Here is a 15,379-nt window from a genome sequence, read left to right on the forward strand (position 1 = left end):
GACTTCTTGGTAAAAATGTGTGGGAACCCTGAATTGAAGTAACTATTTTTGATTGAATTTTATGACACTTTTTATGTTGATTGTGCTACAAATCATTCATATTTTGTATGATCATCTGTTGATTAAAGGATTTTTCAGCAGTCAGGACTCTGAGCTTTTGTCAGCTGTGTTGTTGGAAAGATTCAGATCAGGCGCGGCTTGATGCACGGGCACGTCGGCCGAGGAGGGAGGAAAGTTTCTGCTGCCTGAAAGCTTTACCTTCCCACGCTCATCATGATGCACTCCACTGTGTGTTTTCTGGATTCTTCTCATCTTTATTCTGGTCACAGAGTCAGTAGATAGGCACCACAGCGGGGCTGAGCCTGCTCTCTGCTCAGTCGTCCACCAGTTTAACACACTTCCTAGTGAGGCACCATAATTGCCTGTTGTTCAATCCTGGTGATTTATCTGTGCCGTAGTGATTCGTTGCTGATTGGAGGTGATTAGCAAATCAGTTTCTCTGTTAAACTCTGAAGGTTATGATCTTACTGTAGGCAAACTTAAACACAGTATCTCGGGAACACCTTCAGAGAATTTCTTCAAATTTGACAGCGTGAGCGTGGTTGTTTTTGCAGAAAGAGGTCAGGAGATGTTCTGTCTTCAGTTAAGGATATTTATTAACACACTGATAAAATAGAGAACATGTACATGTATCTCAATCTTTTGGGAAATCGCAGTCTGCAAGCAGTTAGCTGCAACCACCCGCCAGAATGAGAATACCTGATTTACGATTATAAGATTATAAGAAATGTGCAGCTATCTGATTGGTCAAAACAGGTGGTGATCATCGTGGTTTAGACTTTAGTGCTCCCTCCTTGGTCCACAGGCTGGTCCCAGCCTGTTGGCATACGACCCATCCAATCCATAGGAGACAGCACCCTGAAAGAGAAGATAGCTAGACCCCCCCATATGTAAATTATGTGTTACCTGACACGAGATATGTTAAGTTGTGTTTTCTGTGTTTTCTGAGGTTACTAAAGGTCATATTGTCTGTGTGGCTTTGTGTGCGCAGCTTACAGTTACTGTAGGGCACGTTGGTTGTGTTACCATGTGTATGTAGCTTATTAAGAGATGAGAGTAAATATGTAACAACAGAAATGTTCACTTTGTCTCAAAGATGAACTGAGTAGATTTTGGTGCTCAAAGGTCACTGTGACCACACAAAACACACACCACTTGGGTTGTAATTCAAGAATTTACCAGCCTCAAATGATAAAATGATGAATGAATACAATGAATTTGTATCTTCTTTGCAGCAGCATCCATATTTGAAGCATTGTCGTCCACCACAAGCTCACTGGTTTTGCTGATATTGAGCTTCAGGTGATTGTCAGTGATGAAGCTCTCTGTGAAGTGAAGTGAAGACAGCATGTTTCTCACTGGAGTCATACATATCGACATAGTGATGACTTCCATGTGAGGCAGTGATTCTAGTTTCTATATGTTACTAAGTATCACCTCTTTACAGACAGACAGACAGACAGACAGACAGACAGACAGACAGACAGACAGACAGACAGACAGACAGACAGACAGACAGACAGACAGACAGACAGACAGACAGACAGACAGACAGACAGACAGATAGATCGTACTTATTGATCTGTGTGTTATTGAATTTACACCAAAGAGTGAAAGTTACCCACCCTGACTTCCTGTATTTTGATCCTGACCTACCCGTGATACATCCTATTTTTCAAGTATGAAGCTCTGGAATGGATTCTGTCATCTGATTCATTGTGGTGTATAACCTCTCGTAAAGGTCATCCTTAAACATTTTTAATTGAAAATATAACTGTCTGCTGTCAATTAGAAGCTTACTACCTCTTCCTACCACATCACACCTTTTTAGCATTTAGGGGGTGCTTTGCTTTCAGTAGTTTCTTAGTTCACACCAGCAGGACAAGCTGTCAATATGGCAGCATCAAAGCTTTAAATGTACATCAGCAGACGTGGAGAAACCAGTTTACATAGACACATCTTTGTCTTATGACGGCACAATTCATCTAACCTTTCTTAAAAGGCCTTTTGCACAGCAGATGTTTATTAATAACATGAATGGAGCATAGTCATTGTAAATGATATTAGCTCCACCTGTGATTTTCCTGCTATGACAAGCCAACATGTCTGCTGTGAAAGACGTGTGACAGAAAAAGTTTGGAAACCACCGAACTAAGCTTTTATCAGGACATGATACAAAACTGCAAAGCACTTCAGTTTCAGTCCATCAAGCAGATTCTGGTCAGACTATCTGGCAAAGCGAACGGCCGATCACCTGCTTCATTTCTGTACACACACGCAGTCACACTGATACACGGCTGCTTGCATTTGGAGGGAGATCAGTTGTCGTAGTTGTTAGGCATTCCACTCAAAGGTGTTTATTTTTAGACCGCAGCCATGATCCCCCTTTATCTGGACCTGTGCAATTGTTGCAGAGACAGATTGTATTACTGCTTTACTGTAGTAAACCAAAGTACACAGCACATCGAACAACAGAAGGACCACATCGATGGGAAATTACAAATCAAGACCATCTCAGACGTGTACAGGTAATGTCTTGTTTGTGATTGTGTGAGAATATTTTAATGCACAGCACTGAGAGTGGGGCTGGCATTGAAGAAGGAAAGCCTGGAGGGGTGGGTTTTACTGTTGGCTGCCACCACTCTCAATCTCACACACTGAAAGGTTGTGCACGCCTTTTTAAAACTCAGTGACCGACCAATAGTTCTGCTCAATTATAGTGTAATATAAAGTTGTTTGGACTCACTTTTATGCAACTTTAACGTTAGAATATGTGGGCAATAACAAGCAGTGGAAATGATTAAATTGTTGTGGTTCACCCTGATGATGGGGCTGTGAAGATGAGTGGAAGAAGAAGGTTGGCGAGTCGTACTCTGTGATCCTGGAGAAGTTGGAGGACGACCTCCAGGTCAAAGACAGCGAGCTTGTGGATCTCAGACTTGCTTTCAGGTGATTTTTTTTGTGTGTGTGAGTCACAGTATAAACCACACTTAATTCAAGCTGTGTTCTCGTCAGGCTGCTCACCTTTCCTTTCTGAGTCAGCCGGGTTTGATTTGTCACAAGCGGGCGATGTTGATTTTCTGTTTCTCAGCTCTGATGAGGCTTTTCAGAAGGTGAACGTGAGCTACCGAACAGAGAAGGGGCTGTCTCTGCTGCATCTCTGCTGCGTATGTGGAGGTATGCATGACTTTTACAGTCTATTTATAACTCCTCAACAAAGTGTGACAGTGGAAGGAAGGATTACTGTGGACTGACCGACATTATTGTCTGAAGATGACCTCAAACGCACATGAAGCAGTCAACAGATTCCCTGCTTCTTAGATTTAGTGGATTATTCTGCCTTGTTCTTTCATTCACAATAAACATGATGTTTTGTTGAGTGAAATATTTTACCAGCTCATAATGTTTTATATTTGTGACCAGGTAACAAGGCTCATATCCGCACCCTGATGCTCAAAGGCCTGCGTCCTTCCAGACTGTCCAGGAATGGATTCACTGCGCTCCACCTTGCTGCTTACAAGGTAAAACGTCCTTCATACATTTCCAGCCGCAATCTATATCATTGTGCTGTGTGGTAAAGAGCTGTCCAAGTTTTACCACATGGTGGAGTGCAAGCACTCACAGAGCCAGCATGATTAGCTGCATCTCTTTATTGTGACGTCAATGCCGGCCTGTGGTAAAGGCAGAACAATCACGGCTGTGTAAAGTTAAAGTGAGGCTTTGAATCAGCAGTTATGGTTTGCGTGTTTGTTTCTGTACCACAGGATAATGCTGAGCTGTTGACTGCACTTCTTCATGGAGGGTCAGACGTGCAGCAGGTGGGCTATGGTGCCCTCACCGCCCTGCATGTGGCCACGCTGGCCGGGCACCATGAGGTGAGAGCTGGGCTATTTTTTGTTGTCTTTTAAATGATCAACAGATTTGGACTTTTCATTGCTTTTGCACATTCAGAAGTTGCATTTTTTCCCATCAGGCAGCAGATATACTCCTGCAGCATGGAGCTTATGTGAATGTTCAGGATGCTGTGTTTTTCACCCCACTGCATATCGCGTCTTATAACGGCCACGAGCAGGTAAGTTGCTCATCACCTCTGCATCCTTAACTGATCGCGGAAAAACTGATCGGAAAAGTGACTGAAGTTTTTTATTTTTTTGTCGCTCTCTCCTTTTCAGGTGGCAAAGCTGCTGCTGAAGTTTGGGGCAGATGTGAATGCGGGCGGTGAAGTGGGCGACCGGCCGCTGCACCTGGCTGCAGCCAGAGGTTTCCTCAGCATCATCAAACTGCTGATGGGAGAGGGGAGCAAAGCTAACAGTGAGACCACCTGAGACATCAAGAGTGCTTCCCCACATTTATCTCAGATTCACTTGAATCAAAGAAATGAAACATAAGAGCATAGATTACATACTTTATTTGCCCGTGGTTGTAAAACAGCCCTATTACTTCAACACATCCACTGGCTGAACTGACTCCCTTCTTAGTAAGATAATTCAATCTGCATTAAAGATGAACTTTTCTGCTCGTCTCTCTCAGTAAACACCCAGGACAACGAGGATCATGTTCCTCTCCACTTCTGTGCTCGCTTCGGTCACCACGAGCTTGTTCGCTTCCTCCTGCAGGCCAACTCTGATGTGCAGCCTCACTCTGTCAACATCTATGGGGACACGCCATTACACTTGTAAATGGTTTGCAGTGTCAGTCGCCTTTTATACCGTAAGTGTTTGGTAGGTGACATGAAGTGGACCTGAAGTGCTGTATTGAATGTTTCATCAGGGCCTGCTATAATGGAAAATATGAGGCAGTGAGGGAGATTATACAGCTGTCTGGCACAGAGAGTCTGTCAAAGGAGAACATATTCAGCGAGACAGCGCTTCACAGGTATAGTCCCACACTGTATTAATAATCTGTGAAACACATACAGAGCACATACTGCACATTGGCACGTTTAATTTCTGAGCGTTGCTTTTCTTTGAACTTGTGCTCTGAGGTGATAATGAGTCTTGTGTCACAGTGCGTGCACTTATGGTAAAGACCTGGAGATGGTGAAGTTCTTGTTGAGCCAGAACGCCATGAGCATCAACCATCAGGGCAGAGATGGACACACAGGTGACTTCAACACCCGTGGTGGAATGTAACTAAGTACATTTAGTCAAGTACTGTGCTTGAGTATGAATTTGAGGAATTTTACTTGAGCAGTCCTACATCATAACTTTATATACTTCTGTGCCACTACTTTTACAGCATGGTATTAGTACTTTTACTGAAGTAAAGTATCTGAATACTTCCTCCACCACTGTGTAAAACTCCTCTCCTCACATGTGCTGTTAAATATAGTGCAGGAGCAGTTTTTAATGCTTCCATATTTAATGTTTGTGTGTTTGCTGTCATTCTCTTCAGCACTTCACAGCGCCTGTTTTCACGGCCACATCCGCCTGGTGCAGTTCCTGCTGGACAGCGGGGCAGACATGAACCTGGTTGCCTGTGACCCCAGCAGGTCCAGCGGGGAGAAGGACGAGCAGACCTGCCTGATGTGGGCTTATGAAAAAGGTCTGTTTGTGTGAGGATGAGCTTAGCTGTCAGGAAAGATCTGATGAACACTAATACTGTCACTTTCTGCCTCAGGTCACGATGCCATCGTCACTTTACTGAAACACTACAAACGTCCAGATGAGTTCCCTTGCAATGAGTACTCCCAGCCAGGAGGGGGTGAGCCACCCCTCTAGATATGTTTATCTGAACTAAAAATCACACAGTTCCTCCCATTAATGAGTCTGAACTTGCCGGCTCTCTTCCAGATGGGTCCTATGTTTCTGTCCCGTCTCCTCTGGGAAAGATCAAAAGCATGACTAAAGGTAGTGAAGTGCAGTGAAGCACGGCAGATTCTCCCACACTTCACATCACTGTCAGCTCACATGACAGCACACACTGTCAGTGACACCGGGGGTGGCACGAACAGCAGATCTGTCTCTGGCTGTGTGATATCCGTACTTAATATCTTCAAAATGTGAAAGCCTCCAAGACCTGAAATTGTCTGTGGAGCTACTGTATGTGCTAAAAAGGCGCCTATGAACAGTCAATATAGCTTTAGTTATTCAGTTGTAGTGCCTTATTTCTATTTATGCACTTGATGGCTCCTTAAGTCTTGGCAGAAAAATAGAATATCTTTAGCTCCTTCAATCAGCCACATCTAGCAAAGATTTTGACAAATAAACAGCTTTAAACAGATTTTAGTTGGCAAACATGCAGTAGTATACCCACATTTCATTTATACTTTCTACTCTGACCATCATCTGCATGTCCTTTGATCTGAGCATGAACCATGTTTTTACCATGTACCTGATGCAGATTCACCTGTAAAGACAGGCTAAATTAAAAAGAGGTGACCTTTCTTTGGGGGTAATGATGCATTAATCAGATAAAGTTTTCTAAAAATGTTATTTTCAGAGAAAGCAGAGGTTCTCCTCCTCAGGGCCAGCCTCCCATCTCATTTCCATCTTCAGCTTTCCGAGCTGGAGTTCAACGAGATTATTGGATCAGGTAACTCTCCTTATATTTTCTGTTCAATTAAAGGTCCAGTGAGTAGGATTAATTGGGATCTATATGCAGAGATGGAATGTAATATTCATAAGTATGTTTCCATTACTGTAAAATCACCTGAAAATAAGAATTGATGTGTTTTTGCTAGCTTAGAATGAGCTCTTTATATCTTCAGAGGGAGTCCGCTTCCACTGGTCCGCCATGTTTCTACAGAGGCTCAGAAGGGACAAATCAAACACTGGCTCTAGAGCGAGGTTTTTACATTTTTCGCGATTGGTAGTCAGTTGGCTGCAGTATGTAAACTCACCACTAGATGCCACTAAATCCCACACACTGGTCCATCAATGTGCTTCAGATAATCAAATAATATTATTGAGCATCACATGTGTTTCACACTCAGGCTCCTTTGGAAGAGTCTACAAAGGCAAATGCCGAAACAAAATTGTTGCCATAAAACGGTACTTTAATTTGACGACCCTCGAAATTTGACATTTTGCATCCCACCTTTGGTAAGAGGAGTTCTTCAATGGTTGCTGTCGTTTGCAGCTATCGAGCCAACACGTACTGCTCGAAGTCAGACGTGGACATGTTCTGCAGAGAGGTCTCCATCCTCTGTCGCCTCAACCACCCCTGCATCATCCAGTTTGTGGGGGCGTGTCTGGATGACCCCAGCCAGTTTGCCATTGTGACCCAGTATGTGTCTGGAGGCTCTCTGTTCTCTCTGCTGCACGAGCAGAAGAGGTGAGGAAGTGTGTGTTTACTCACTGGAGTTTATTATACCACCGTTAACAGCCCTCATCCAATGCCCTTTGAACCACAAAAGCTCTGAAACTAACAACCGTACACATGTGCAACCACACAAAGAGCAGCATCATTTAAGATTTGCTTGGTTAAAGTCATGGCGGGCTAACATCAGCTTTAAAACAAAACCGCTGCAGTCATCCAACACAACAGTCTCATAATGAATTAGGCCTGAAACGAGACGTCGATCAGTCAAGCTGTCAACTGACAGAAAATTAAATCAGTTCAATCAACAGCAATTTTGATAATCCACTTATCATTTAAGTCATTAATCAAGCATGAATGTCAAACATTATGTTTCCTGTTTCTCATGTGAGTATGTGCTACTTCATTTCATGTAATTAAAAAGAAAAAAAGGTCCATAGAGGTCAAAAACTCAGGAAAAGCTCAACATTTTAATTAAGTTATTATTCACTGAAGGGCCCTTGTATTACATCTCATTCCATTTTCAAGGTATTTCTGTTAAACTAGTGTTAAAATAATCAAAGGAAGCTTCAAAACCCAAGAAGAAGTTTTAGTTAAGTCCTGAGCGGTGAAGTGTGTTGACATCAGTTCACTAGATGTTCGATTCCTCACACATTTAGATCTAAAAAGAGCTCAAACCGCCTTCAGGAGTGACTCTGTGTCTGTTTGCACAGCACAGCCGGCTGTTTCAGGTCTCACTATCCTCCTTGGAAGTGTCCCCTCACCCCTCAGCCGTGATCATCATTGATCCAGATGAAGTGTTCCTCTAACTGTGTGGCCAGGTGCTGTCTTTATAGACTGTCCTATTGATCTGTGTAAAGTGGTGTGTGTGATTGGCAGGGACCATTGATCTGGAGCTAAGTGGCTGCTGCTTTAATGATGTGTCAATGGACAGGCTTATCGACCTGCAGTCCAAGCTCATCATTGCCATCGACGTGGCCAAGGGCATGGAGTACCTGCACAATCTCACCCAGCCTATCATCCACAGGGACCTCAACAGGTGGGCGCCACAGTAGCAGCGCATGTGTTGGGATGGAAATGGCAGGCTGAAGTAACTGTTGTCATTACTAATAACACACGTGTTCCCTCCAGCCACAATATTCTGCTGTATGAGGACGGACACGCAGTGGTGGCTGATTTTGGAGGTAAGGGACATTTTGCAGTTTTTTTATTTGCTGTTCAAGAAAATTAAAGCTGCATTAAGTATTCTCTTAAAAAAACTAAATCAAATGACTTGAGAGTGAAACTGCACCTCTCAAGAGAAGAAATAACTTCTCTTTTGCAAGAGAATCTGTTGATATTATCAGGAGTAAATCTCACCCCTGCTCACTTTAATCCTCTACAGCCTCACCTTATCTGGTATGACCAGGAGCTTATGGATGCTAATGTTAGCTAATTTTAACCAACTTTCAATATATATTGGAGTGCAACACCAATTCCAAAAAAGTTTGCCACACTTTGTAAAACATGACTAAAAACAGAAGGCAGTCATTTGCAAATAAACTGTGTTAACAGACAACAGTTTAACAAAGTGTTCCTGAGCTCATGTACTATCATATGTTCACAAAGTGGTGAACTTCTCTTCATCCTCGCTTGTGAGCGACTGAGCCTTTCCAGGATGCCCCTTTCATACCCAATCATGATACTATCACCTGTTACCAATGATTACCTGTGGAATGATCTAAAAAGGTGTTTTTGGAGGAATTCAACAACTTTCCCAGTCTTTAGTTGCTCCTGTCCCAGCTTGTTATTCAGAATTAGCATTTATTTACAAAAATCAATGAAGCTGATGGTCAAACATGAAATATATTGTCTTTGTGCTGTGTTCTGTTGAGTATATGTCACAAAGTTACACGCAAGTTATCATATTCTGTTTTATTTATGTTTCACACAGCGTGCAAGCTTTTTGAAATCAAGGTTTTATAGCTCACATTACTAAGTCAGTGTATTTACTTTATGAATCTTCTCCACTTGTCTAGAGAAGTTTTTTATAGCCTAACTTTGAAGTCATGGACCAGCACTGTTTGCAGCTCATCGTAAACAGCATCAACCAGTTTAATCTTTTGCTGTTTCTTAGCCAATATCGTGTTATTTTAAAATCATTGTTGCTATATGAAATATATTTGCTGTCATCCATCTTTAAATTCATGGGTAACATGAAGTCTGGCAGCCATATTTCTGTTAGTTTCTTGAAAGAATGGCAATCAAAGGTTTATTCACTGGCTCTGCTCAGCGTGACTGAGTCTAGATGAAAGTCCAGATGAATGACCCAGTGTGGATGTACATTGGTCAACTGTGCTTCACCCCCCCTGCAGAATCTAGATTTCTACAATCTGTGGACGAAGATAACATGACCAAGCAGCCGGGGGTCAGTGCCGTTTCCTCCTTTTGATTTATTTGATGATGCTCATAAAACCTTTTGAAAAGAGTTTTTCTCCCTGAATTTGGCCAGAAACGCTCACACCATCTGCATCTTCCGTGGAAGAATAAGCCACTTTGGATTAAAGTGTGTGCTGTTGTGCTGCTGGCTTCTGCCATCAATTACCCACCAAAAAAAAAAACAAAAAACTGCCTTCATGCAGATTTTGTCTCCATGTGCTGACTCATCACTACCCAGAGTGCCTGGCATGCAGTTTGATGTTAAGTGTGTTACGTCTCTTGGGAACTGCCTGTTGTGAGGAACTACTTGCCCTTGCTGGGACACAGTGTTTATGTCAGTAATTGGGCCTCATTTATGTGAGTGTGTGTGTGTTCATGATGGCCTGATGTCTTGAAATACCACACTGCCATGATGCTTTTTGAATGTCAGGATATTTTTCTGTTTGCATGTTTGTGTGTCTGTGCAGAACCTGCGGTGGATGGCTCCTGAGGTGTTCACCCAGTGCACTCGCTACTCGGTGAAGGCCGACATGTTTAGCTACGCCCTCTGTCTCTGGGAGCTGCTGACTGGAGAAATTCCTTTCGCTCACTTGAAACCTGGTATTTTTTCTTTCACTGAAGAGGTTTTGAATTCGCACTAAACACAAAGTACAGCTGAGGCTGTAAGGAGTGTCCTAAGTGTTGTGGGTATTTGGTCATAAATATAATATATTGGCCAAAACACAAACTATTAGATTATAAGACAAATAAAAAAATTGACCTGATGGTGGCGCTAGAGAAGTTAAAGAATCACCAAATTAATCCAATGGGAGAGATGAACGTCTGCACCAGATTTTCTTGGCAATCCACTCAACAGTTTTTGAGAAACTTCACTCAAAACCACAAATGTCAACCTCAAGTCAGGGAGTTTGATGCATCATCTGCTGACCACGAATGTCTGTTTGATAAAATATGTTGTAAATCCAAACAAGAAAGCTACTTTAGTCCACAAACACAGAACAGAAAGGCCGTCAGACGTCAAGACGTGTCCTTCTGTCTTCAGCTGCTGCAGCAGCAGACATGGCCTACCATCACATCCGGCCTCCTATTGGCTACTCCATCCCCAAGCCCATCTCTGCACTGCTGATGAGAGGCTGGTACGCCTGTCCAGAGGTAACTGACCCCATTTCACCTCTTTCTGAATTTCATTTGAGCTCTGATTGTCTGAAATAGTCACTGAAATAATAACTTGTTCTCAGTGAATTTCCATTTTATACAATAGTGCACAGTGTCGCTGACTGTCAAGCATGCACTCAAACTACTTGCTTTGTGGTTTCAAACTAAAATGATCTCACCACAATCCTTCCATGTCATTAGCTGTTTAGACATGCTGAAGCTCGGAGAGGCAATTGACGCTGAGTCAGCAGCTCCTGAAAAACCGTGCAGCAGTAATGAACGGCACCGCCGCGTCCCCAGATGATACATTATTGCACAGCTGTTCACATTCAGGAGCAACACACGACCGGGATGATCCTCCCTCAGCACTGTGATGTTCTCAATTAGCCAGGCGTTGTTTTTTTTCCCGGCCTCATTAAAAGACATTATAACACGGCCGAGCGTGTTGGCACATTTCTCCCTCTGTGGTACACCTCCTTCCTGTTTGCCAACCAGTTGCTCGCTCTCTCAGCGATCACCTCGTCCCCGTACAGCTCGGAGTGTGATCTCCATAGGCCGCCACAAAGTTTCATGTGCATGCATCTCTCGTGGTGCCTCACCTGTGCAGTACAGCAGCTCCTGTGGGGTTTGGAGTAGGACACAATGTGCCGTGTTTGCACTGTATAATGTATTTGTAAAAGCCTGAGACCATGAATGCAGCAGGGTAAGCTGATTTTGCATCATTGCTCTCAGGTGAGCACTTTTTTTCTGGGACTTTGTGTCATTTGAAATGTTTTCCACAACAGACAGGTCTTACATGAGTGTTGTCAAAACTGTCAAGATCAAAAACATACAGAAAAGTCTTTTTTTAAAGGAGCAGAAAGTGTTTGATTACTGTCAAAAACTACCTTTCCAGCCATGGTGTCATGTTAGGTTTTCACTGCGCTGTCTTCATTTCCCCGTTCTGCATTGAAGCTGTATGCAGACAGACGTTGGCCTCTATCTGAGGATGTGATGTATAATTGAACAGCTCCAGGGTGGCAGTGTTTGTTCTTTTACAGTGAGGCAAGAGATCTAAGAGAGCTGCTTTTGAAGCAGAGTTCACCTTTGCTTCATGTGTGGGTGGACCAAAATGAGCTCAACGTACGGGACAGTGTTTGACGCGTGTCCTTGTCTGATGCATCTGACTGAAATCATTATAATCAGCTTTCTCCACTTCAGGACAGGCCCGAGTTCTCTGAAGTGGTTTCCAACCTGGAGGAATGTTTATGCAATGTTGAGGTATATATTATTCCCCATATTCCTAAATGTATATAAGTTCTGATAATTAAATTCTCTAACTTGGGACGATATTTCTGTTATTTCAGCTGATGTCTCCAGCCTCCAGTAACAGCAGCGGCTCCCTGTCGCCCTCCTCCTCCTCTGACTGTCTGCTGGGGCGAGGAGGACCCGGCCGGAGCCACGTGGCCGCCCTGCGCTCCCGTTTTGAACTCGAGTACGCTCTCAACACGCGCGCCTACGCCTTCTGGACTCAGAGGTAAGAGAGCTCAAGCACCTCCACGGGCCCAGAGGAGGATCATTGAGTGCACAATGGCCACATTCACACCAAATAACTCAGCTACTGGTTGCGGCCGAGCCAAGTTATAGCTTTAATCATCAATCATTTAATCTTTAGCTGATTTCATGAAGCTTTGATATACTTTATGTTTCTTGATTGCCTCACAATTTAACAACAGCTGGAGCCTCTCATGTCTAATCAGGGCTGTTTTGTAAATGCAGAAATAAAGCAATAAGACTTCCTTCCTCTAAATATTGTCACCAATTGATGAAATCTCCACAAGCTTGCCATGTCACGCTAGGTTTAGGAGAGTAGATGCACACTTCCTTCTGTGCAGTGATACAGTTGGCAGGTGTAGTTTGGTAGAAAGGAAATAGTTCCTACTTGAAGCTGCCTACTGAGCTCTGTGGATTGATTTTGGGGTGAACTGCCTCTTTAAAATTAAATTCCCCTGTCATTTTGGTGTATGGTTTGGGAGGAATTTGACAAAGTTTCAGGAACAGATGCCACGGCGTTGCCCTGCCAGATTTACTGGATATTATTTATATTGGATTTGTCGTACGACCCTGATTCCAAAAATTTTTGCACGCTGTGTAAAGCATAAATATACAGAACGTGATAACTTGCGAATTGTTTTTGACATTTACTAAATTTAAAACAGCACGAAGACAATATATTTAATGTTTGACCTCATCCGCTTCATTGATTTTTGTAAATATCTGCTTATTCTGAATTTGATGCTGCAACACATTTCACACAAGTTTGGACATGAGCAACAAAAGACTGAGAGAGTTGATGAATGCTCCAAAAATACCTGTTTGGATCATTCCACAGGTGAACAGGCTCATTGGTAACAGGTGGTAATATCATGATTGGGTCTGAAAGGGGCATCCTGGAAAGGCTCAGTCTTTCACAAGCGAGGATGGAGTGAAGGATATTACTACATGGGCTCAGGAACGCTTCGTAAAACACAGTTTGAATATGGTTGTATTCTGTTGGGATTGTACACTCAAACAAGCAATCAGCCTAATTTGGAAATGCTGGAATCCACTGGAGTGTTTACAGCACGACAACATCTGTGACAGTTTCCTTCCACAAATACAACGTCACTGCAGTCGACTAAATTCTCCTTCCAAGACCTTGATTAGTTGAAAATGTTTGTGTGTTTTGTCTCTGCAGCCAAATAAATCAAGCATAGATGTTGTTTTTACGGTCATCACAGTAGAGGGAACACAGATGTTCAAATTTCTTAGTCATTTATGTGGTTAATTACCTCTGAAGTTAGCGTGTGGATAAGCCTCAAAAAGTAGTTAAAAAAAGCTTAAATTTGTTTTTCACTGAAGGTAGCTCAATTAAATATTTTTGGCTAAATCCTCTAACAGGAATTCCACAGATATCGTGCCTGGGCTTGCTCTAATTTGTACAAACGACCCTCTCTGAACAACTGTTATGCCGGTAACACGCAGACCAGTTAAGATACTTACTGTGACAGTGTGGAGAGGAGTTGCTTGGATACTGAACGGGAAACAAAGCAAAGCAAATGCAATAAAACATGCATGGCATTCTGACCGAGGAGGAAGGCCTCCATTAGACGCCTGGCTTTGAGTCTGAACTCTGTGTGTGTGTGTGTGTGTGTGTCGGAGGACTTGGAGCCTGGTAACAGTGTGTCGGAGGACTTGGAGCCTGGTAACAGTCGCTATGAACCCAGGTGGGCTTATTGTGGCGTGGCAGTGACTTGTCAGTATTTCCCTGGTGCTCCATCAAAAGTTAGACAAGACCTTTCTGGATGTTCATATCTCAGAGAATCAATGATCATGACTACAAATATATTTTATTTCATGAAGTGTGCAGAGAGTGTGTGTGTGTGTGTTAGCGTGTGTGTGTGTGTTCATCCCATCAAACCTGTCATCAATTTTGTATACTGTACTCCTGCAGAGAAAGTGAGAGCAGCCGGCATTAGGTCGGACATTACATATTGAATTTCTTCTGCTTCCATCTGGATCCATCTCATCTGTCTCCCTCCATGTAAATGAGGCAGTATATATTTCCACACTCGTGGATTCACGTGTTGGGTTTGTGTTTATTGTATTTTTCAGCGAGCAGCGCCGTGCGTCCGGAGGCCTTTCGCTGGAGGAACTCCGAAAGAACATGCAGTTTTCTCCCATCGATCGAAACGGTTTGTTACTGTGCAGTGACTGACTGTGGTTCAGAGTGAAGCTGGAGCAGTTTAACTTTTCAGGGCCGTGTCGGGATTGATCGTTGCTTCTGCAAAGACTCGTTCTTATGCAGTGTTGATTTCGTTTTGTTTGAGTTTTTTTTTTTATACTGATGTTTATGTTTCAGTCTTTTTTTAATGTAGTTCTTCATATTGTTCACTTGTTGCAAAAACAAACTAAGTGCTGCTCTTCAGTCATACATAGTAAGTTAAAACATAAGGTTTTGCTCAACAAATCCCATGAAAAAGACCAAAACCAACACATTTTTAGGCTTCTCTGCTCTGTCTGAAGCACTCAAATATATGGATTCATTTTAAAAAAAGACTCAGTAATTTCCTTTAACAGCTGGGAACTGTAGTTTTTTTAGCAAACATGACTCAAACAGGAATAAAAGGTGCACTGGTTGGGGACTATTTTCAGCAGCGGATGAATACACATTTGGTGCTCTAGTGAGTATTTCTAGCAGCAGGATGATTCATGTGGGACTTTCATCTTCTTAGTAGGAGCAAGTCATTATTTTGGGTATTTTCACAGAATTTATTTCAGTAAGAATAATACCCAACTTCACTTGCCTTTGTCTCTTTTTCAGGGTACGTGTCTGATCCCATGAGCACCATGAGATTCTGTTCGTCTTTCAGCAGCAGTGGCAGCTTCGAGGACAGTAACTAAACCTGCGTGGAGCTCCTAGCCCTCTTTATTATTAGCGTATTAAGTGATTTGATTCATTTTAACT

General features: G+C 42.8%; 1 protein-coding gene across 1 annotated transcript; it reads left to right on the forward strand.

Annotated features, from left to right (window-relative positions):
• The first annotated feature begins 2,548 nt into the window (after positions 1-2,548).
• Positions 2,549-15,348, forward strand: tnni3k (TNNI3 interacting kinase). The gene is made up of 25 exons (XM_070960705.1): positions 2,549-2,588; positions 2,901-3,009; positions 3,152-3,237; positions 3,484-3,581; positions 3,825-3,935; positions 4,034-4,132; positions 4,233-4,371; positions 4,591-4,735; positions 4,831-4,935; positions 5,069-5,163; positions 5,455-5,604; positions 5,680-5,763; positions 5,853-5,909; positions 6,502-6,594; positions 6,995-7,052; positions 7,141-7,335; positions 8,255-8,359; positions 8,452-8,504; positions 9,675-9,727; positions 10,206-10,338; positions 10,781-10,890; positions 12,094-12,153; positions 12,240-12,409; positions 14,527-14,606; positions 15,236-15,348. Exons 1-25 carry the CDS (start codon positions 2,549-2,551, stop codon positions 15,313-15,315), a joined length of 2,508 nt encoding a protein of 835 aa, XP_070816806.1. The 3' UTR covers positions 15,316-15,348.
• The last annotated feature ends 31 nt before the right edge of the window (positions 15,349-15,379 follow it).

Source organism: Chaetodon trifascialis, chromosome 4, assembly GCF_039877785.1.
Source record: "Chaetodon trifascialis isolate fChaTrf1 chromosome 4, fChaTrf1.hap1, whole genome shotgun sequence".
Lineage (NCBI taxonomy): Eukaryota > Metazoa > Chordata > Actinopteri > Chaetodontiformes > Chaetodontidae > Chaetodon > Chaetodon trifascialis.

Bases quoted from the DNA above. Each gene is read 5' to 3' on its own strand.
- tnni3k (XM_070960705.1), top strand. From the start codon at position 2,549: ATGGGAAATTACAAATCAAGACCATCTCAGACGTGTACAG. The intron at 3,936-4,033 runs GTGAGAGCTGGG...TTTTCCCATCAG, and splicing joins CGCTGGCCGGGCACCATGAG to GCAGCAGATATACTCCTGCA. The intron at 5,605-5,679 runs GTCTGTTTGTGT...TTTCTGCCTCAG, and splicing joins GATGTGGGCTTATGAAAAAG to GTCACGATGCCATCGTCACT.